At 39.2% G+C, this 24,471-nt stretch overlaps 1 protein-coding gene across 2 annotated transcripts; it reads left to right on the forward strand.

The window, feature by feature from the left end:
- Positions 1-29: 29 nt before the first annotated feature.
- On the forward strand, positions 30-18,547 carry LOC124257319 (forkhead box protein P2-like). Of its 2 annotated transcripts, none has more exons than XM_046691355.1 (6): positions 30-193; positions 1,438-1,572; positions 5,179-5,292; positions 14,421-14,621; positions 15,569-15,758; positions 17,076-18,547. In XM_046691355.1, exons 2-5 carry the CDS (start codon positions 1,468-1,470, stop codon positions 15,752-15,754), a joined length of 606 nt encoding a protein of 201 aa, XP_046547311.1. In that variant the 5' UTR covers positions 30-193; positions 1,438-1,467; the 3' UTR covers positions 15,755-15,758; positions 17,076-18,547. The 2 variants fall into 2 exon arrangements, with proteins under 2 accessions (XP_046547311.1, XP_046547310.1); XM_046691354.1 differs by having other exon boundaries at positions 31-193; positions 15,569-15,723.
- The last annotated feature ends 5,924 nt before the right edge of the window (positions 18,548-24,471 follow it).

A 24,471-nucleotide genomic window follows, 5' to 3' on the forward strand; every position in this document is an offset into this window, starting at 1 on the left:
ACATGCTGTAGCTTCGACGGAATTACCCGAATCGTACAAAACCGGAAAGCGGCAAACAAAGCCACCGGCGTGCTAAGTTTGAGCGTCTCTGTTGTGTGTTTGGTGTGACATGTTCCGCATTACATTTAATAGTTAAAAAGAATATACACTGGCTGGGACATTAAAGGACATATTGTTTGCTTGTTGTTGCTGGGTATGTAACTGCGTAATTGAAATGACTTGCCATGCTTACATTGACGTCTGCTTTGGTTTTCAAATATCGGACCCGACTCAGCACAAAAACATTGTCAGCAGAGCAGTAAAGTCTTCAGTCAGCACATTGACTGTGACAATATGTTTCGTTAAGTTCAGTTACTCCTACAGATTAAATAGATCTCGAATGTTTTGTTCGTTGTTTGTAGCGTTTGGGCTGGTATACATATAGACAAAATCATGGTATGTGTGGAGTTAATTATTATTCATTAGAATGTACATGTTTTCCGGAGATTCATGTCCAGAATGTAAGTTTCAGAGTCCAAATCCACAAGTAACTGTTTGAATGGGAAAAAGGATTGTAGAGTAAAGATTCTGGTTAATTTCTTGATATTCATAAACAGCAGTGAGCATGCTGAATGTGATTTAGTCTTGGGTATTTAAATGTAATTGTGAAATATTATCATTATTCAATACAGAGACGTTTGTCCATATCCCCAATTCATGTACTGGCTAGCGAACAGTTATTGCAGCGTAACAGTTATCGCCAATACATCAGTATCACACATGCGCAGTTCCGGTCACTTACAATTCCGGTATTTTTCCCCACAGTATTTGACAACAATAAAGGACAGCAAAAGAAAATCCTTCATGGCAAGTAACATAAGAGAAAAATTAGAGAAAAACTTATGAAACCTATAAAAACAATTTAACTTAGTCGGGGGGATGTCCCACGACCTATATAATAGCAAGTTCAACTTCAAGTTCACATGTCATTAATTGTTTCATTCCCTATCAACCTACTGTAAAAGAAACACTCAAATAGTCTCACAATCAATTATTTGAGGTTACTGTATGATATCAATATATATTATTTCACGAATGGCATGCGAAATTCTGAATGGCGATAACTGTTACAGTTAGTTGTGAGAAAACAGCTATTTATACTGCCATGATTCCCTTCTGCCGCGTTATGTAAAAACATGATCGGCGGAAGTGAATGGGCTGGACACATCGGTGAATAGCTAATTTAGTATCAGTATTAATTTTGTTTCATTAATGTAACGAACCGCAGAGTAATTTTGAAAATACCACTAAAATATGTCGATAACTGTTCAGTAGCCAGTACAGTATTGGGTAAATGGCTAGTGCTTATTAAAGTGTTTCCCATGTCCTCTTTTAGGCATGGTATTAAGCTTGTAATTGTGTATAGTATGTCCTTTGAAATGTTAATTTCATTTTCAGAATTGATTACTGATTACTAATCCCAGAACAATGCCAGCATCACACTTCGGCTGGTCCAATCGTGCTCAGGTGTTTCAAGTTTTTGGCAATAAACGTAAACATGAGTGGACTGAAGCAGGTGACAGAGAATTGCAGGTAATGTTTCAAGATATCAGGGATTAATTTTGCATTGTGAACAAAATAAGGAGGGAAGCCAGTTTGGAGTACTGCTAATTTGTTCAATGTTATGATGTTTTGAGGCATTTGAACAAACTTATTTTTTCTTATCCTGACTCATGATCTTTTGCTTATCTCCCTTTTCTTTTCGAATGGTAGTGGAAACACTAGACTAAGGCTTAGTCTCTGAATATATATAATTTTGATAGTAACAAACAAGCCCATTTATATTGAAAAGGAGCCCTAGGGAGACCAGAGATTCAGAGACTAAGAACATCTGTATTGGGGCTACATGTGCTGGGGTCATTACCAATTAGAAGTCACATCATACAACCATCAGATAACGCTATAAGTGAAAGGCATATTTATTGGCCCTCCTGTTAAGCCCTGTCCTATCTCCATGCTGTCATCACCTCATGTGGGCCGGTCAAGTGCCCCTACTGCCTAACATTTTACTGTTGGGAAACTTGCAGCCCACAATGTCACTTGGACACTAGATGACCAAGGTGCAAGATCTGTCTGGAACACCAACAGAATTATTTATGAATTGGAACTTATCTCCAAATTCAAAAGTTTCCATTTGTATAATATGCAAAGAGGATATAGATAACCACCTTTTTTTAAACAAACTGTTCAGTGGAAGTGAAAAGGCCAGCGTCTGTCTTACGCTTGAAGATGTTCTGGGTATTTCTAGATACTAGATCATCCTCACTAGATTTCACCTTGCATGCCTCAATCACATCACGAAGGTAAACAGATTTAATTCCGAGATGCTGTGCCTTTTGAATTTGGTTCTTCACGAGAAGGCGACTATATAGCGGAGGTTGGAAAAATAAGATCACAGAAATGACGTTTCGCAGTTCCCATGGGGGGGATACAGGACGTATCTAAGGACAGCTGTTGAATCCACGAAGTGGCTTGACCCACCACCAATCCGTCGGATTCTATAAGCAAAAGATCATGAGTCAGGATAAGAAAAAATATGTAATTTTTCAAGTAAAAAGGTTTTATACTTATCCTGACTCATGACGAGAAGCCCTCCAAACCTCACTGCTGGAAACACTTCGAATTTCACAGCAGATCCAAGTGCATGGGAAGAAAATCAGGAGAGAGTGACAAGTAAGGCTGGTCACATGACTGTTTGCGCGGGAAAGGGCCAAAGGGAGGTAACTCGTGGGTGAGTGTATTTTTACGTCCGCTTCGGGAACTTCAAGGGATTCTGATTCAAGTGTTCCACTACCATTCGAAAAGAAAAGGGAGATAAGCAAAAGATCATGAGTCAGGATAAGTATAAAAATATCAATTTTACTTAAAAAATTACATCTTTTTACATTGCGTCCAACAAAATAATGCAAAATAATTCTTAAATATTTAGGTTTCCTGTTTATTGGTCGTATTACCATTGAAGTACCAGTACAAGTTACGTTTGTCTTAAACCCGTGAAGATCTGGGTTAGAATTGGTCTTCAGTAACCCATGCTTGTCGTAAGAGGTGACTAACGGGATCGGTTGGTCAGGCTTGCTGACTTGGTTGGTATGTGTCATCCTATCCTAATTGTGTATATCGATGCTCATGCTGTTGATCACTGGATTGTCTGGTCCAGACACGATTATTAACAGAGCACCGTCATATACAGTCAGACTTCGTTAATACGAACACTTTGGTTTTTTAAAAAAAACGTTCGGATAGTGAAACGTTCGTACTGCTGAAACCACAGTATATGCACCGAGTTACTTCCCCTTGATATCTTTCCTTACTATTGAGACTCTGAGGTCAGAGATGAAGCCTATATGTTTATGAAGGAAATTATAAGCTTGTAAAACGTTATTGCTACTACATCCCATACACCATTTAAAAGATCTAATCCTACTGTTGATAAATGTGAAGTTTATTTTTATAATGTTATTAAAAAACTATGGCGCTTTTTTTTTTTCCATTTGAGACATGTCATAACATGCCCGTGCCTTTTTTCTTTTTATATTTTCATTTTTACGTCATCAGAAAATTATTATAAAAGATTTCTTAAATAATATGTATGGTCAGCCTATTTCCGATATCTGTGGCTTTCCCGCCGGTAACATGACATAACAACGGAAAATACCTCCGTTTGCCGAGCGTCATTATGAATAACATGGGAGGCGAATCATTTGATGTCGGGTATCGTCAAAGCTCTGAACATCAACAACATCACTGAACCCTTGCCGAGAGTATTTTCACAGTTGTAAGAAGCGATTTTATTGGATAAACATTGGTTTCTAATGACGCTTTTTCGCTACAGTCTGCTATAAGGGTCGTGATTGGTCAAAATCAGACACGTGACCTAAGTAAACGAAAACTTTTAGATTTAGACGAAAGTTTTGGGTAAAATAATGCTATTTTGAACATATTAAGCAAGAAATCGCTACCTATACATAAATTATGGATTTTATTCATTAGTTTATTCAATTTACATCGTTACTTTGCTCTTTGACAATGCTATTGTGGACCCGCTGCCGAAGTATGTGTCCGAGAATCGTTTTCAATAACATTGCGAAAAATAGTTTATAATTTTAATTCGGTACCGAGCATATATTTCTGGATTGAAGTCTTTCCCAAACAGCGTGTTCATCGAAATTTCCCTATCATTTATGATAAAGGGATCAAAGGGATGAGTCGCTAAACAAACAACGTGTCACTTTGGGTGGACCAGTCAGCAGCGCGGTCAACTTCAATCGTTCGGATTAACGCAGCTGTTAACAACTTAATTAGTCCAATCCGTTCCGACTGACCAGCGTTCGGAGGCGGAAGCTGAATCATCGGACTAACGAGGTGTCAATTACATACAATATATAGGGAGATGATTTGGTGCCCGGTGAGTAGCGTTCGGAAGTCGGGGGATTCGGATTAACGAGGACCGGATTACCGCGGCCTGACTGTAGCGGGAATATTGCTCAGTGTGGCATAAAACTCAACTCACTCACTTAAACCATCAACTTCAACAAGAGTCACAAGCTGTTATAACAGCCCATGTATACTACAAGTCACACTTTGCTAAAATTCCCAACTTTACTTAAACATAGATTTATAATTTGAAACTGTATCCATTTAAAACTGGATAAATAATGATATGGTAAATTGGTAACCCTTCTTTAGGCAAACAACTACTTAAATCTATCCTTATGCACTTGATACATGAGTAACCATTAAAATGGTTTTCATGGCACCAATCAACCATTTTGCAAATCATGGAACGAGTCATTGACAAATACACAACACCTCTCAATAGCAGGTATGGGATCCACAAGATGCAGTGACATACTGAAACCTAGGATCCATGCTTACAATAAGCTTAGATATTTAAACCAAATTAGACCCTTCATAGTTTTCTGTTGAATCAATGATTAGATCCTTAGCAAAGTGTGAATAGTATATTTCTAGAAAGAGAGTTGTCTCCTTTACATCTTTACGCTTAGTTGAAACATTTATGATGTACCAGTATGTCATGTTAATCTGTCTTTGAAACAAATATCATCAGTTTGGCATGAGACAATGTAATTTAAGTGAATCAAGGTAACTCAAACTAAAGTTTTGTATCTACTACTTCAGATGGAGGCGTCTTCTAAGCGACAATGTCCTGAACCTACAGAATGTGGAGATGCCATGAATGAAATGTTGGAGATTAATCATAACTCAATCCTGCCCACAGATGCACCTGAACAGGTAATGTACAGGTTTTCTCATTTCAGTCTAAGAAATAACAATGTGACCTGATGAATTGTTTCTTCGTAACTACAAGCTGTAGTTAATGAACAGCTGACAGACATTTTGAAATGACTGCATTATAATGTGTCTTTCTTTGACAGTAAAGAGATGATGCAGAGACTCACTGTCACATGAAGACAAATCATTCTGTAGTATAGTAATGGGACTTACAACAGACAAAGATATTAATACCCATGATTTGCTGGCAGACCAATTAATTTTGAAACAGCAGTATGCAGTGTTTTACCTCGTCTCACAAATATTAGTTTTAGGGGCCCTTGCAGGCAATGTGAGAGTCCTGTGAAGTAACGATGAAGAGAACTGTACGTTTTGATAATTTCTTTAGAGACTGGAATGACTCATTGAGCTTGTGGTCTGGTTTATGAAATGATGCATGTAACTGCTCAGAAAGCAACAGCCAAAACTGTGCAAAGTCATAGATATGTTGTCTGTATGATAAAAGTGTGTGTCACGCAGTGAATTTGTTTTCTGCATCCATACTCTACATTTGTGCGTACTGGACACACATTTATGCGTCACGTAAAACCCTGAGTACGTCATCCTGAGGTTAAAATATTACTTTTATCACTGCATGTGACAATATTGGAGCAGGATACGAATCTGATAAAAATTAAAAGTCACTTAAAACAGCATTTTTAGACCGTATTAATTTTTCCTTATCCTGACTCATGATCATTGCTTATCTCCCTCTTCTATGCGAATGGTAGTGGAACACTTGAATCCTTTGTAGTTCCCTAAAGCGGACGTAAAAGTACACTCGCCCACGAGTTACCTCCCTTTTCCCATGCAAACAGTCATGTGACCAGCCTTACTTGTCACTCTCTCCCTTTTCGCCCAAGCGGATGGTTGGACAAGCACTTGAGTCCCGTATACGGCATATAACCTTTATATTTAGATCCTATTTATCGAAATTACGCTGAGTATGGTATTTGGCTATAACTAACTTGTATTATATGTAAAGAAATTGAAGAAATTGTTTGTATTTTGTGACATATTTTCATTGTTATGTAACTTGTTTACTTTTCATGAAATCTTGCAGTGTTTGCAGGTACCGGCTATCAGTGGCTGATCCTCACCCCCAATGCCCATCGTGCATTAAGCCTTGTTCTTCCACCTTGCGTTGTACTTATTGCAGTGGTTTATCGAATCTACAATTTAATCAATATTTGTCTTAGACGTGCCATGGATCGGGTGAGGAAGTCATCACAAGTCACGGTTGATAAACCTGGAGTAGTTGTCTGTAATGGGGTCGAAAAAGAGGTCTGCTACTAATGAGTTGACGCCCTCTCAGAGTAAGAAGGCTTCTTCATCATCCACCAGAGCTCCAGATAAGATTTAGCTCATGTGGGTACTGTACCCACTGTATCTTTTTGGAGTGGGTATTATGAATGTTGAGTGGGTATTTCATTTTCCGTTACCCACTGCTTTCAAATATGTGCGTATTTCAGTCATTTTACTCACTTAAGTATTATGTCATTGAGTAAGTTTACTAAGCAGGTATGTTCTGCCTCATGTCATTGCTAATCAAAACCAACTTAAATATAATGGAAATGATTTCATAAAAAATCACTCATCCTATACTGACAGTACATCACTAGTTCTATACTAACAGTACAACTTGATAGCAATCGATGTCTTTTTCATTACGCAAGCGATTTTTATAAATATATTCCGTACGCATTTGTTTTAAACTTTTTGCGTATCTAACATTTTAAATGCGTAATTGGTACGCAACAATAATTTTTCAATGCGTAATTGGAAATTTTCTATGCGTATTTTACCCGGATACGCAGCTTATCTGGGCCTCTGATCCACAATGCAGATAAGGGCATCTATAACTAGATCAGCGTAGAAATCAACGCGACCTAGCAAGTCAACTCTTTAGAGGTCATTCAATGAGGAGTTCATCCCACCTCACGAAGCAGAACCACCGTTACTTCTGCCTGAAGTACCTACTAGATCGGCGACGCAGTCGACCTCCTCGACTACTAGATCATCGCTTGCAACTACAACAGCAGGCCAGCTGTTTGACAACCAACCACCAACTTCTCAACGCAGTGAAGTTGAAGCACACAACACCTCAGCGTTCGCGAATGCTTCGTCGACGCCGCATCAGTTCCAGTCTACGCAGAACTTCGATCCAGGCGACTTCATGAGGCAATTTACTACCCAAATGGTGGCCATGATGGAGCGACAGTTGGACGAGGAAGCGAAGGCACGACAAAACCTCATATCAACTGTCAGCGTTCGCAAAACCCTCAGATTTGCGCTAACCAGATACACTTCATAGACTTCTGAAGACAACGTTGGCAAAGATCATCACAGTCTGACGACTCTGTCTTCATGGAGGAAGACGGAAGCTCCGCGAAGACCACTAACTCTATGAGAAATGCGTCTGCGAACCCACAACGTTCGAGAACGCCAAGGAAGCCATCCCCGAGATCCAGCCGTTCCAGATCTAGATCCCATAGCCCTCACAGACGTTCGGAGGAATGTTGAGGAAGAGAAGGTTCGCGAAGGCAAGGTTCGCGGGAAGGAAGTTCACAAAGGCAACGTTCGTGAGACCGGAGTTCGCGAAGGGATGGATCACGAGACAGAGGTTCGAGAAGGGATGGATCACGAGACATAGGTTCAAGAAGGGATGGATCTCGAGATAGAGGTTCACGAAACCAAGGTTCGTGAAAGGAAGGTTCGCAGAAAGAGGATTCGCGAAAGGCATAGCTCTACGGACCAAGAATTATCTGATGAACACGGCGATCACGTCTTCTCAGAAGCGGAGGTTACAGCTTGGATAGCTAATGGACTGAACTTAAGAGTCTCCCTCTGAGGAATTGGATGAAGCTTACACACATAAGATGTGCAAGGAAGACTTCGACTCGGTGACGATCCCTCCTATTGAACCTATATTCAAGGTGCCTTCGAACCTGCGCTCGGCTTTTGAGAAAGCTACTAGATTCCAGAATCAGCATCTGCCATCATTTAATGCGAGGAAATTCCCATTACGTCATATGGACCCCTTTATGCGAGCGCTGGACTTAGATGAGAATATGAAGTTAGCTAGATCTACAAGATGGAGGACAAAAGGTTGGCCCAACTTGATACCGCGACGAGAAGATCCAGAACCCCAGTTCGGAAGAAGATAGAATGATACTATCGGCTCTGCTCACTCAGAAGAAGGACCAATACTTTGTATCGGACCATTTGGCCTCAACGTTGGCAGGTTTCACCTTGATACAGAGACCAGGTCTACTGGCATCATGTTCCTGGAGCGACAGATTTACCCAACTGCTACTTAGAGCTCTTTGGGTGGCGCCCACTGTCTTCGGAGGCAAGATAGATGAAGCAGCTAAGGAAGCTACTCACGATTTAAGGGAAGTTATGATGATCAAATCTATAGACACTCTAGCTAACGTCATTCGTCATACTTCACAGAAGTACAACAGCATGTCGAAATGTTCCGGTATCCAGAAGGCTAAGGAGAAGAAATACTCCAGTTTCAGATCCGGGAAAAGCTCTTTTCGTCGCCCATCCGGAAACTACAGAGGGAACTCAGGGAGAGGACGTACTCCCAGAAGGATCCAGAGGAGCTAGACGCTGAAATTGGGGTTCGGAAACGACTGGATGCTTCCATCCCCAGCCGTTCCTGTAGAACCATCGACAGTGGGTTGACGTCTACAAAGGTACTGGGAAAATTGGGGAATACTGGAGGACGACTAGGTCTCGCAAGTACTACGAGAAGGGTGTAGAGTGCAGCTCAAGGCCACACCACCGTTAACCCTCAGACCGATGGTCTTCAACTATGCCGACGAGCAAGCAGACAAGCTACAAGAAGCCATCAACTCGCTTCTAACCAAGCATGCAGTAGAGAGAATAGATCAACATCATCTCACGCCAGGCTTTTACTCCCCAATTTTCCTAGTACCCAAGAAGAATTCGACACAGAAATTCAGGTTGATTTACAGCATGCGAAAATTCAACCAAGACTATCTACTCAAACCAGAAAGGTTCAGAATGATCCACCTACCTCAACTCAGACTGCTCATCCATCCAGCATATTATATGGCCAGCATTGACCTTCAGGATGCATATCTGCACATCCCAATACATCCGGAATCAAGAAAATATCTACGATTCCTATTCAGAGGTCAGCACTTCCAATGGAACGTCCTACCGTTAGGAATATCGTCGGCTCCGTGGTTATTCACACGAATAACCAAGCCCATAGTCGCCTACCTACATCATCTACGCAGTGCCTTTTACCTGGACTACGGCATACAGGTTAGTCAAAATGCCAATCAACTCAGACATGAGCTGAACTTCACAATCAAGTTGCTCACACAACTAGGATGGCTAGTGAACCTGATGAAGTCAGAGTTGGAACCAAAACAAGATCTTCAATTTCTCGGGATAAGATTCATCATAACGCAGAATCAGATTGTGGTCCCAGAAGATCGTTGGGTCAAGATACAAGCCATGATTCCTCAAGCAATCATCTCTCTGTTAACGCTACGAACATGGCAATGTCTACTCTGTCTACTAACCCTCAGTGCATGACTTGACTTGAACAGGATGATTACAACTACGTCCCTTGCAACGATTCCTGGCAAAACATCTGGACAGCGTCGACCCTATCTCGCTACCAGACAACCTCAAAACGTACCTGCTTTGGTGGACTCGCAGGTCGAATGTTTGCGGAGGGGCCTATTTACAAGAGCTGGCCTTCGACACACATCTTTACATAGATGCATCGCTACAGGGATGGGGTGTGCATCTCAACAGCCAAGTTGCATCAGGGAAGTGGTCGAAAACAGAACAGCATCTTCACATCAATCTGCTGGAAATGAAAGCTGTGATCAACGCCGTAGAACTATAGTCGAGCTTGCTGAACAACAGAATGCTGATGGTCCACACGGACAACTCTACAGTGGCATTCTCCATAAATCGGCAAGGATCAACAAGAACGCCATGCCTACTTTAGCTCCCATTCCAGTTGTTCAACATCACAGAGGATGCAAACATCTGGTTAAAGGCGTGTCACATACCGGGAGCCAAGAACGTACTAGCAGAGGCTGTTTCCCGACCATTTCATCCGTCACCCAGCGAATGGATGCTCCATCCAGAAGCATTCCGGCTCATCATAAGGGAAATAGGACCTGTTCGCCAGGAGGTTCAACAAACAACTACAGACGTTTGTCTCACCAGTACCAGATCCTCAAGCCTGGGCAACAGATGCACTGAGCACATCATGGGCATACGCGTTTCCACCCCCGATATTACTACCGAAAGTACTGTTGAAGATCAAACAGACACAGGCGCTACAACTGACTTTGATCGCGCCCTATTGGCCAGCGAGAGTATGGTCTAGACCTAATAGAAGATTTTGGAAGTCCAACCCTCAAACTACCAGAATGGCCGAACCTACTCAGACATCCGCACACCAAATAAGTACACAGGAACCCAACACTGTTCCAGCTACACGTGTGGACCGTATCAAAACCGAAGATGTCTCTGGCATTCACCAGTTTGGGCCTCTCGTTGTAGCAAAACAACTAACGGTTCCACAAAGGCGTTGAGTTGTAAATCTCACCCTTTATCACGTTGACTTGTTGATAACTTTTACTAGGGAAAAGTATTAGTTTGAAAGTCCATGCGCACAGTCTAGACTAGGCCAGCATGAGTGATTAAAGACCTGTATTAAAACCTGTCTGAAGAAAAGGGATACTCTGTCAGAGCAGCGAAAGCAGTAACCTTAGTGTTACGCAGATCTACTCGTAATTTGTATGATGACAAATGGCAGAAGTTTGAACAATATGCAAGGCGGAAAGGCTTCAAAGCTATGAAAGCTACACCTCCTCAAGTGGCGGAATATCTATGTCATCTTAAATATACAAGCCTTCTGAAAGGTTCGACATTATCCACATATCTGGCAGCAATCAGTACAGTCATCACTATGAAATCAGCCATCAAGTTGACGAAAGTACCAGAACTACTTGCTCTGCTGCAATCTTTTAAACTGGAGGACCAGCAAAAGAAATTCAGAGCACCAGCCTGGGATCTGAATGTAGTTCTACTTCATCTCATGAGTGATGCCTACGAACCTCTAGAACAGACCTTCGAGCGACTCACGCAGAAGACTCTGTTCCTACTTGCCCTAGCCACGGCAGCTCGAATATCTGAGATACATGCGCTGGACTTTGGACGAACAAGATTCGACATGGGGCACCGTGCTGCAGTTAATCTAGGACTTAGATGGGACTTTATTGCAAAGAATCAGCTACCTGGTCAACCAGATAGACAGTTCCATGTACCAGCGTTATCCACAATCCTCAGTCCAGAGGACACCCAGGACTTATCCTCGTGTCCTGTCAGAGCCTTGAAGATATACCTTCAAAAGACTAAAACAAGGATAAGAAAATTCAAGCACCTATTCATCCCCCTGTCGACGGAGACATCAGTGGAAGTCTCAAGAACAACAATATCATTTTGGATGAGAACCGTTATACTAAGAGCTTACAGAGCAGCAGGACTAGAACCTCCAAGAGCTTCCAACCCACATGAAGTCAGAGCGCTGGCGTCAACACTTGCTCTGCATGGAAATTGCTCTATATCATCAATTATGGAGGGCTGCTTCTGGAAGTCCGATATGGTGTTTGCCAACCACTACCTCCGAGACATAGCCACCGAAGATGTCTCTGGCATTCACCAGTTTGGGCCTCTCGTTGTAGCACAACAACTAATGGTTCCACAAAGGTGCTGAGTTGTAAATCTCACCCTTTATCACGTTGACTTGTTGATAACTTTTACTAGGGAAAAGTATTAGTTTTAAAGTCCATGCGCACAGTCTAGACTAGGCCAGCATGAGTGATTAAAGACTGTATGGGTAAAGATCTTACCTGTATGTTAAGGGGTCGCAACTCATTTATGATAAAGATCTTATCATAATCTATGGGTTGTTATAGACAACTAGTAAAAAGAAGATACTAGTATATCTTAAGCCACATGAATCTACAAGATCCGACTTGTCTGAGACTTTAAGTAAGACAAGATAGTCCCCCCCCCCCCCCGAGTTATAAGGGAAGTTGGAAGGGTAGGATCTAGAAAATGCCGTTACGCAGTTCCCATGGGGGGAGATACGGGACGTATCTAAGGTACAGCTGATGAATCCAGGAAGTGGCTTGACCAACCACCGTCGGATTCTATAAGCAGCGATCATGGGTCAGGATAAGGAAAAAATTTAATTTTCTAAGTAAAATTGATATTTTATACTTATCCTGACTCATGAGGAGAAGCCCTCTCAACCTCCCCGCTGGAAACACTTCGGATTTCACAGTAGATCCAGGTGCATGGGCAGAAAAATCAGGAGAGAGTGACAAGTAAGGCTGGTCACATGACTGTTTGCACGGGAAAAGGGAAGTAACTTGTGGGTGAGTGTACTTTTACGTCCGCTTTAGGGAACTACAAAGGATTCAAGTGTTCCACTACCATTCGCATAGAAGAGGGAGATAAGCAATGATCATGAGTCAGGATAAGTATAAAATATCAATTTTACTTTAAAAATTACATTACTGTATAGTGTATAGGGGGGTAGCCAGTGGTTTCAGATATACCTTAAAATCCAATTAGGAGATGAACATGCTATATCTTTAAAGTAGAGCTAGGTTGCCTGTTAATTAAATGATTCTAAACTGAATTTAGAAACAGAAGTGCAGTGTTTCTGGTGTTGGATACTGAGGGTTACAATCAGGATTAAAATCAAGTATTTCCCAAATTCAAATAAAATCAGCTTTTTGAATACTGGCTACAGAGTTTTCCATTAAAGGTCACATGCAACGTAAAACACAACTTTGCAGATTCTGTCACTTTCGGGATGGACTTACCAAAACAAATCATCAAAAATGCAAATTCAACTTAAGTTGAAAAATAACGCGATGAAAAAACCGCACGAAATCGGAGTTCAAATAATTCACTAATTTTCCCCCGACTTTTCGGGGGAAAACTGGTTTCAACAGCTGGGCTGGCTCATAGCACGTGCGCAGTGAAATAGGTTCGTGCAACTTGGAAGCGGGCTGTCCGGTGAATACTCGGTGAAGGCTTTGGTGTGAGCTATTTTCCTAATTTTTTGTTGATATCTCACAGGCGCGAGCTTTTTATATGTTATGGCAGTAAATAAACTGTTTATATAAATTCATTTGTCTATTTCACCACACGTTCTTCTTACCGAGTCACTTTCTCAGTTAGATACTTAAAAGCGATGTCATTATTTACCGTTGACAGAATTTCTAACTGTGATATAGATATGTCGTTGTCACAGACAAAACTCAATGTCTTGTTTTATTGACACCTATGTGTCTGCCTGCCTGTCTGCTAATGACAATATTCAATACACAACTGCGATCACTGACCACATGCAATTTGAACTTAACACCAATCAGGTTATATACCATAAACAAAACGCATTGATTTATGGCCTGAGTTCGGTCTCTGTCAGAGTCACATTATGTAATTACACAGACAGGCAGGTGTGATACTTGAACACATGACATGTTATGATGTCTGTTGATTGCAAAATGTTATACACAAAAAATGAGCATGTATTTACAAAACCCAACATCTCTATATATACACACCAATGAGCTGTGAGGGCATCTGCAAATGAACCAGCCGTTACACTTGAGTGCACACCCACCCGCTCTGACTGGGTTCGGTATCCCGGCTGCTTCGTTTCTTGGGAAGTAAACCCAAGTACACAATATTTAACTTTTGATTTGCGATTGTACGCTTATAATTTTGTTTATATGTTTTTTCATAACCAACAATGTCATGAATAAGTGATAATTGTGTTTTAATTATGTTTGATTTTTTGGTTGCATGTGACCTTTAATGTATAAAGCACAGAACACCTCAGAAATTCAAGGAAATAAGAAGTATTATTATTAGTTGCTGTGGTTTTATGAAAGTACTTGATAAAGCTGGTTTTATGAAAGTACTTGATAGCGGTATCCCTGTCAGTACCTACACCGAAATTGACTATCCATTTCCTTCATGACGCTACTGTTGATCTTCAGGATACAGCACTTACAGAATGTGCAACCTTGAGTCAGGAGCAAATACACCAACTACAGCAGGCCCAACTTCAACAAATTCAAGAGCAGCAACAACAACAGTATATGCAGCAACAACAGCAGCAACATTTTCAGTCACTGCAGATGCAGCAGCAACATCAGGCACAGCAGATGCAGGAAACGTTCAACCCAGAAATACAGCAGGTACATCTGACTGATCAAATCTATTAGCTGTACATGTCATCAACCCATACTTACCGTATATTACCGTCTATAAGCTGAATTTTGAGGATAAAAAAAAGACAGTCTATAGAAGGGGGTCAGCTTATCTATGAGTTACCCTTTCGTAAAACTTTTTTCCAGGGGTAAGAAAACAACATCGTATCACTTTGCGTGAAGAAACAACAGAAGACAACTTTGTCAGTAAAGACGTCAAATTTGCAATTAAACATCACTAGACAAGATCATTTACCTTTTAAGTTCTAAGTTGTTTTTGCTGGGCATTGTATTATTTGCGGGGATTAAGATTACGGTGTGTATTTGAGCCGGAAATACAATCAGCTGTGCACACGTTTCCCCGGCAATCAAGTTCAAACATTCACAATAATATAATGGAATGAATTCTGATGCAGTCATCAGTAAAATATAATACAGAACACTTTAACCCAAAGAAATATATCCTAGCATTGTGTAATTTTAATTACAGTTTTTGTTCTATAAATGTAAAATATATAAAATCAACACTAAGGTTGAAGGAATTCCAGATGAATGCCCTTATTGACTAACATGGAGGGGCAGTGGGGTAGCCTAGTGGTTAAAGCGTTGACTCGTCATGCCATAGACCCGGGTTCGAATCCCCACATGGGTACAATGTGTGAAGCCCATTTCTGGTGTCCCCTGCCGTGATGTTGCTGGAATATTGCTAAAAGCGGCGTAAAACCAAACTCAGGCAATCAGTCAGACTAACATGGACTTATGCTTCAGACTGATTCAGCATTAGTCTTCTGATTTCAAAATGAGGCCCTCAAAGTGTTGGTTTTAATTTGGACTAAAAGCAGACCATGTAAATAGAAGGCTAACGTTCGTTATGAAAAAGTTGTGGAAGGGTAACTTTGCAGGGATCCTCATGTTTCATTCCTCTTTTGCATCAGCAACAGCAGCCTCAGCCGTTAGACCCCCAGTCTAACAACACAATGGTAATGGACCTTTGTGATGAGACATACTCCACCCCACAGTTGGACAGAGAAACACAGTCAATGTACAGCAACATGGACTCCGACTTTGTGCCAAATCTGCAGCAATATGGGTTAGCATTTTGTGGAGACAAGTGTTTGTAAGTTAGTGAGTGTCACGTAACTACATGCTTGTCTTTCTGGTTTTTTTGTCCAAGTTTTACCGGTACATGAGGGTCCACTTGCACAAAACAGTGTATGAATGTATTCATTTGTACTTCAGTATTTTCATAAAACATGGGTAGGTATTTCTCTGCTTGCAATAACAACGTCTGTGTTCCTAAATGCCTGCTTAAATGAGAAAAGAGTTGAGATGCTGTTATCCGAGTAATGTTTCCTTTAAATATTTGTTCCTTTATGGAAAACACATGAAGATCCAGGTTAGAATTGATCTTCAGTAACCCATTCTTGTCGTAATAGTTGACAAACGGGATCGGGTGGTCAGACTCGCTTACTTGGTTGACACATATCATCGTATCCGAATAACATAGATCGATGCTCATTTTGTTGAATAGTCTAGTCCAGACTTGATTATTTACAGACCGCTGCCATATAGTTGAAATATTGCTGAATGCGGCGTAAAACTAAACTCACTCTCACTCTCACTCACTCACTCACTCTTTTATGGAAAGTGTGCAAGGTGTGATGGATAGAGGGTGTCTGGAGTGTGCTGTGATCAGTTCCACTTTTGGTATGGAAAGCACACTATGCATGTTTGCCGACAACTATAGACAGGAGATGAGTTTAAGAAATATGTACCTCCACTGTTGAAGATTTCGACCTTAGTAAAAACTGTGATCTTAAATAGAAATAATCTTACAATAGATAAGATCAATTGGTGAAGGTAGAGTAGGACAATTGTATGGTGATTGTAAAGCTAATTGTAGGTGCCAAAAATTGATTGTAACTAAGATTATTTTGTGCAAGAGGGCCCTTGATAGCTGTGTAAATCAAAATGTTTGATATATAGGGCATAATAGAGTGGTCTTTGAAGTTTGAATCTTGGGATCCCAAAATCGTTTACTTGTTACAGCAATGATAACCTGTTTACCCTAGTTTTAATATAATGAAATCTGATAAATTTGAATGCTGATTAGTGTATTCGTGACAGAGTGTTTGTTTGAATCCTGGATACATATAACATGTTACATTTGACCACTTTCTAAATGGCATTATCTATTTATTGAGTATAACAATTCTTTGTGTTTTATGAAGTAAATGATAGTTATAATAAACTGTTAAATATGTATCCTGAAATTATGTTCAAGATTGTATAATACTGTTTTGTATTCAATTTCATTTTGTTGAAACATGTAGTAGATTGCCATAAATGTCATTACATACAATTCAGTAATATGCAACTGATTCAGGTTGCAGTTTGTTATCACCAGGCAGTAGGACTAAAGCATATTCCTGTTTTATACAGTGGTGGAGAATGGAACCCAGCATCAGGGAGAATCCGGTGCTACTGCAAGCAGTCATGGGAAGGATTGATGGAAATGAGACCCTATGTGTCTGACTACTACTAAACACACCTCACAAGTCACCTATTGTACCTTCAATGTCACGCCAATCTTTGTGTGTTTCACTCAAAACTGTCCACCAAGTGCAAATTTAGGCCAGGCCACTATTTTCACTTGTTCTATTTCATTATTCCTGTCTGCGTGTCACAAAAAGTAACAAGGTTTGAAAAGTAAAGGTTAGAAATGGATAAGATGTTCTACAGATTGCAACATTTCATTTTCATGTCAATGTTCATAGTCTTTTTACCTGATTTAACATGGAAAATGTCTAGTCTCTCTTTGATAGTCTGTTGCATTAATTGATATGGCTGAAATATTGCCGATGTGACGCTAAATATTAACTCACTCACTCACTGTTGCATTAATTGTTAACCTAAAGAATGTACTTTACATATTGTGACCCTTCTGAGGGCAGATAGGTTTAATGTGTTCAATACTGGATATCTTTCAACTGATACAAGTCAATGATGTACAAATAGACAGCTGATAAGTAATGAATCTTCATTAGAGGCACAGTTTATTCATACAAGAGCTGGTTTCACTGTTGTGTCAGCCCATGACAGATACTTGGAAGTATTGAAATAGAAACTTTCATGGAATGACTGATAATTGCCCTGTTTCAAGCATAGAAAATTCAAAGAGTTAAATATTTCGTCATAGAATCTCATACTGAAACAACTTTTGGTTTCAACAAGTTATTTTTGTTGCAATATATTTTACAGTTGGTTAGTTGTACAACTGCAAACTATATGTTTTTGATTCCTCAACAGAATTCACATATTTTTTTCAAGAAAGTCTCAACATATATCACATATTTCTTCAAGAAAGTCGTATTTTGTAAATGTCCTGGTATACAAATTGAATCTTACCAGTATACTATTTCTTCTTTTGAATCTCCATGCACCATTTTTGCATGATTACAAAATGAACAAGTCCATTAATTTTACATATTTTCCACTGACCAATGGGTCATGAATTGACCTGCGTGTTTGCTATTGTTAGCTACATTGTGATCATGTATAGTGTTATGGCTTTCATATCAATGTTAGTGCCTTACTTGTTGACATAATCATAGATCCTTCACAGAACCTGTCATCCCTCTACATCGCCAGGGTTGCATTTCAGTAAACCTACACTAAACCCTGGATTAGACCCTGTAAAGCTCGCAATTTCAAATTACCTGCCCTTGAATTTCATTTACATTATACTGGCCATTCATATTTTGAGATAAAGACAAAGGCAATGTTTTAGGGAGGACTTGGCACCACCAGTTTTAATGAATATGAAGCAGAGGCCCAGATAAGCTGCGTATCTGGGTAAAATATGCATAGAACATTTCCAATTACGCATTGAAAAATAATTGTTGCGTACCAATCACGCATTTAAAATGTTAGATACGCAAAAAGTTTAAAACAAATGCGTACGGAAAATATTTATAAAAATCGCTCGCGTAATGAAAAAGACATCGATTGCTATTAAGTTGTACTTTTAGTATAGGACAAGTGTTGTACTGTCAGTATAGGATGAGTGATTTTTATGAAATCATTTCCATTATATTTAAGTTGGTTTTGATTAGGTATAACATAAGGCAGAACATAACTGCTTAGTAAACTTACACTCAATGACATAATATTTAGGTGAGTAAAATGACTGAAATACGCACATATTTGAAAGCAGTGGGTAACGGAAAATGAAATACCCACTCAACATTCATAATACCCACTCCAAAAAAATACAGTGGCTATAGTACCCACATGAGCTAAATCTTATCTGGAGCTCTGTATGAAGACATGTCTTCCTTCTGAAGTATTTTAGAGGGCTTTGTCTTGTGTGTCAGTTTTTCAGTGTTGAATTTTTTTTAAATTATTGTACTCAGTATGACTGCCTGCAATGGTTTTAATATTGCCAATCAAACGTTGAGGCTGGTTTGTAGCTCACATTTGAGGGGCAGTTGGGTAGCCTAGTGGTTAAAGCATTCGCCAAACACCCGGGTTTGATTCCCCAGATGGGTACAATGTGTGAAGCCTATTTCTGGTGTCCCCTGCTGTGATATTGCTGGAATATTGCTGAAAGCATAGTAAAACTAAACTCACTCACTGTAGCTTGCATTCTGACTGTTAGATTGAGTAGCTATGCACTTCAAATTGACTTATGAAATTCAAGGGCAGATAATAATAGATTGTGAGAGTCATGGGGATGGATCCAGGGACTGGTGTAAGTTTCCTGAAATTAAAGCCTTGAGGATGGGAGTATGTGCAATTGTGTGATTGCGTTTTACAAGGTTCAGATTCAATTTATTTTGTTCTACAATTGCATACGCATTTAACTGTACTCAAAGATTATTTTCAAGGCCCAGTTCCACAAAGTGATCTTATTGCAAATATACTCTTCACTGCTATACTTGTGGTAGAAGTGGTAGTTTGATTACGTTTAACAAGAGGAACAAGGTTACAGAGACATTAGTATTTTTTAAGTGTTTCCTTAAAAGAGTAGTCCAAATGGTTTCGACATAGTCATCAGGGGCCCATCCCACAAAGCAATCTTAGCATTAAGGTGATCATATCTCCAGTGCTTTAATATAGGCTTATGATCATTGTAGCGCTAACATTGTTTTGTTGAGTGGGGCACGGATGTACACTAATAGATATTAAAGGTTAACAAATTACCTTCAATACAGTCATAAAAGTGACATGGTTAAAATGCAAGTATAATTTTTAATGTTTGTATGCAGTGTTTCTAGTGATATGAACAATATACTTGAGAAATGTTGCCTTGAAAATGTGCAGAACTGAATGTTGCCATTTGTCGCGGGTTTGTTTTGTTGTGTGTATATTGTTTATGACTTGTAGAATCCATTATTTATTGAAATCATTGTCTCATAATTTAAATATCACTTCACCAGTCATTGCTTACCCTGATGACATAGTTTCATTTCACAACTATTTGTCCAGTCTGAATTGTCATTTCTTCTACTATTCAATTGGTTGATCACAAATATGTTGTCTTGCCTTACTGATGCGTCACATACTGTGTATGCAGACATGCATGGTATCCACACTGGGAGAGACCCCTCAACTAAGTCAGTTACAGTCATACACTAACACAGTAATCTCAGATGAGACTGCATGGTAATACCAGTATACCACTCTCCACTCTCCAGGGGCGGAGGGGTAGCCTAATGGTTAAAGCGTTGACTCGTCACGCCGAAGATCCGGGTTCGAATCCCTACATGGGCACAATGTGTGAAGCCCATTTCTGGTGTCCCCCGCCGTGATGTTGCTGGAATATTGCTAAAAGCGGCGTAAAAACCAAACTCAGTCAGTCCATGCGGCCAGCCAGCATAGTACCTCTGCCACAGGCCAGAAAGATTCGTCACATCTTGCACCGTCCATTCAATATAATGTACATATTTCTTAACTCTTTTATTTTTGACGAGTCTACACATCTAATTAAACATCTTTGATAGAATGGTTTAGTTTCACTGGGAAAATATCCTAAAACATGTAACACCATTTCGATTTGCGTAGCGATCGTTTGTTTACATAGGTTGTACGGCTCCACGTGCTGCCATTGAAGCCGACGGAGAGCAAACGATGCAGCCAGTTTGATATCTAATATGTACTGTCATAAACCTTACTGTTGAAGTTGTAGAAGAATATATATGTTACAATGTAAAACATTGTGAAGAGCGCACCGAAAAGCTTGTGTAAAGCCAGTCTCTGCTTATTTTAAACATGTGCGTTTGTTTACAAACAAGAGAAAAGTCCAGTCACGTGATATGTAAATTAGCCTGTGGCAGTGATGTTATGCTAAGTCATCGCTGCGCCGGAGTGTGACCAGTATACTAGTTTACTGCAATATGCTTTTCAAATTATACATATCCCCTAAGAACTGGTATGTTGGGTAAAAATGTACATCGAGTTTTTTTATTATCTCCTTGGTTTAAGTTAAAATCTGCCCAGACTTTCATTTACCATTGATGATGTTTGTTTTTTTAAAATTAATTGACAATAATGCTTACTTTATTTGCATTCTATTAATTGTATAACAAAGAAAATTTAATCCCTACCTATCCAACCTAATTCTGAAATTGCTGTTGTCAATACCATGCCATTGATTTTAGGGCCCTTGTATGTAGAAAATGATGTGCCACTACAAATAGTGTCGCTCACTTTCACTCCCACTATATCACAGTGTATATCACAATTTGTATAGAGTTGTAATATATTGATGTACATTTTTTGTCCAATACACGGCCCTAGTCTCAGACGTGTGAAATATTCTCAGTGAGAAAAATTATTCCCCCATCACAGAAAATGTAACTGGTCCCATATTGATAATGGATGCTAATGCCAGGCGTACCAAAGAAAAACAGCTCATAGCAGCTTAACCGTGGAATATGGTCACTCTTTCACTAAAAATGGCTGCACAAGTTACTAAAAATGCACAATCCCCATAACATATGCATGGTAATAAGAACATGGGACGGTTTCAGTGGAGACTGCATGCACACTCTGCATGATTGATTCCATGGAAAATGTGCACGGTTCTTGTCAATACAATTCAATGATTATATGGATTGTGTCTTGCTTGAACATTGTGTGGCTATTCCTATTTAAAGTTTGCACGTATTTAATATTGCTCTCTTCTAGTTTTATCTAGTAAACCTGAGTTTCAATGAGGTTTCTCGCATTGTAATATTTAGCATGCACAGTGATTTCATTCTTTTTCATTGTAATATTTGTGTTTTTCTTCATTATAATCTTTTGCAGTAAGGAGTGATATACTTGTCCAATTTGAGATCTACATTTTGTTGCTACTGTTGTAGTCTCTACCCTTAAGTGCAAGATGAGAGCATATAATATGCTAATATTCATGATTTCACCCTTATGCTTGCAATGGTGCTAATTGCTTTAAATCAATAGAATGATATTAAATTCGCAAGGTCTTAGGTCCAAGACAAATGTCATTGAGAGATAGATTATCATAATAACAAGTACAGTTAAGAAGTGGGGTTAGGTGAAATATGTGTATTGGTTGCATACATAATTTTTGTACGTTAATAGCGATCTGTGTGTCTGTGTATGTGAGTTTTGTCTGTCTGCTTATACTGACCAGGACATCTCTTGTAGTGCTAGCCAACTGAGATGCCATGCCACACGTAAACATGGATACTCCCTTAGTATATACAGACTCAAAGCTGACCAGTCCTTTTATCCCCTTAATGCTGAGCGCCAGGCGGGATAACAAAACGTACCATGTTTAAAAATAATTTCATATGACACCTCTATGGATCAAGCACTGACCTGCTGGCTGCTGTCTTCCCTAGACCAGGGAGTCAGTCTGTAAGGTATGAAGCTGTGTGATTGGAAAACTACCTGAGGGTTTTTTTTGTTGGTGATTAAGTTTTGTCGGTGTTCTATTTTCAACCTAAGGTGTACATTTAGGTTTAAGCCATGTGTGGAATGCCACAAGTATGGATGAGGCAACTTGCAGATAGTGCTCTTGTTTTTGAAATATTTTGTTTTACTTGACAAATTTTGAGATAACATGAATCTGTCATCTGTTAATAGAGTGAATCTTTCTTTCATGTTTTTCTCTTCCATTATACTAAATTCCATCTTTTTATATATATATATCTTAACACATTGAGAAAAAGTTATCTGAAAAGTATGTTGGTTATACTTGATCATTGATTTCATTCATACTTCAAACATTGATATATACATATATCATGACTGGTATATTGATATACAGTTGCAAAGATCATTAAATAGACATAATGTCTTGTATAATGTTAAATGCAATAAGTCAGCAGAGCTGATCATCTATGCAAACATGCATCCTGGAGCCAGTTATCCATGATGGTGTTTTTCAAAAGGTTTATTGCTCTTGTGAATTTGAATGGTTGTATTATGTATCATTGGAAGTAACTGATAAAAGCTTTGAGTTTTAGACTAAAAATTTGTTTCAGGGGAACAAGTCAAGGTCTTGTTGCTGTTAACATTACTTTCATTGTCAGTGATAATTTGCATGTTTTGTTTCCTTTTATACAGTGGGTTACTGTAGAGACTGCGTTCAAAGAAATGGTACAGATTCTTTGTAGGCCACTTCCAAACATCACAATCCAGTTATTCTACTGAAAAACATAAATGACCACCCAATTTATTCATTTTAGTAAAGTTATTCTCTCATGGCATAATAATATGAAAAAAAATCAGGAGGTCCTTAATCCTTTTCTTCTTTTTCAGCTGTATAGTAAACAGTGTAAATGCTGTAATTCAGCACCAAAAACAATGCCTCCAAATTGCAAGGAATATTTGTTCCAGCTTGAAAACGATTTTGCTTTTTAAAAGTATAAAAAATATGCAGTGTCCTTGACCAGTATTGGATAGACCCCATAAATCTTTATTACAATCACAGTGTTCATTATAAAACTAATTTAGAGTTATTCTCAGGTTCTGTCATCAGGATATGTACTCTGCAGCTTCTTGCCCATTGACGTAGAATTTACTGGATGTGTTTTGACACATTGCTGTTTTTGCATGACAAAGACCATATTCATTGCCAACAAACATTTGGTGTACACACGTAATGTGTATGCACACAGGTGAAGTCATGACTTCAATTAAAGTTGTGCTAGTGTGAATGTTTCAATAGTTGTGTTATATGTTTTCGAACACTTATGAACATCCATTGTTTTTATGATTATCGCATAAACAATGGTAAAACATGTCAGTAACTTTGTCCTGAAAAAGCCATCATTCAATTATTTACAATGTCTGTATGATGCAACACCCCTCTTAACAGCCTGAGTGAGCACTGCTGTCTGAAAACGATATTCAAGGTGGACAACAGATGCACTTACTTAGGAACATAATGAGATCATCACACCTGAGCCCAATACAGGAAAATGATCAAACCACCACTTTCTCACCAGGCAGCAATATGTAGGACCTTGCTATGAATGTTGAATTTTGTTACCCTGACAGTTTTTGGCATTTGTTAATTACATATCAGTTTCATTGTTTCTTTATCACAAAATGCCAATAATGGCATCTTGGATTTGTCTGTTGTATCTTAAATATTTCAGTGTTATATTTATGTTATTTGGTATGGCAGACTTCCAGATGTACCCAACCTTTATTTTCACAGGTGTATAGGTGTTTATTAAATACTTTTTAAGCAAATCGGACTTGGTTATATTTTCATGAGTGAGTATGGCTTTATATTTTATCATCAATAGTGCTGCAATACAATTGCAGGAGATCCCCACAAATGGGTTTCTATCAAAGCAGG

The sequence above is a fragment of the Haliotis rubra genome, unplaced genomic scaffold, assembly GCF_003918875.1.
Source record: "Haliotis rubra isolate DU_JTF1 unplaced genomic scaffold, ASM391887v1 Scf658, whole genome shotgun sequence".
NCBI lineage: Eukaryota > Metazoa > Mollusca > Gastropoda > Lepetellida > Haliotidae > Haliotis > Haliotis rubra.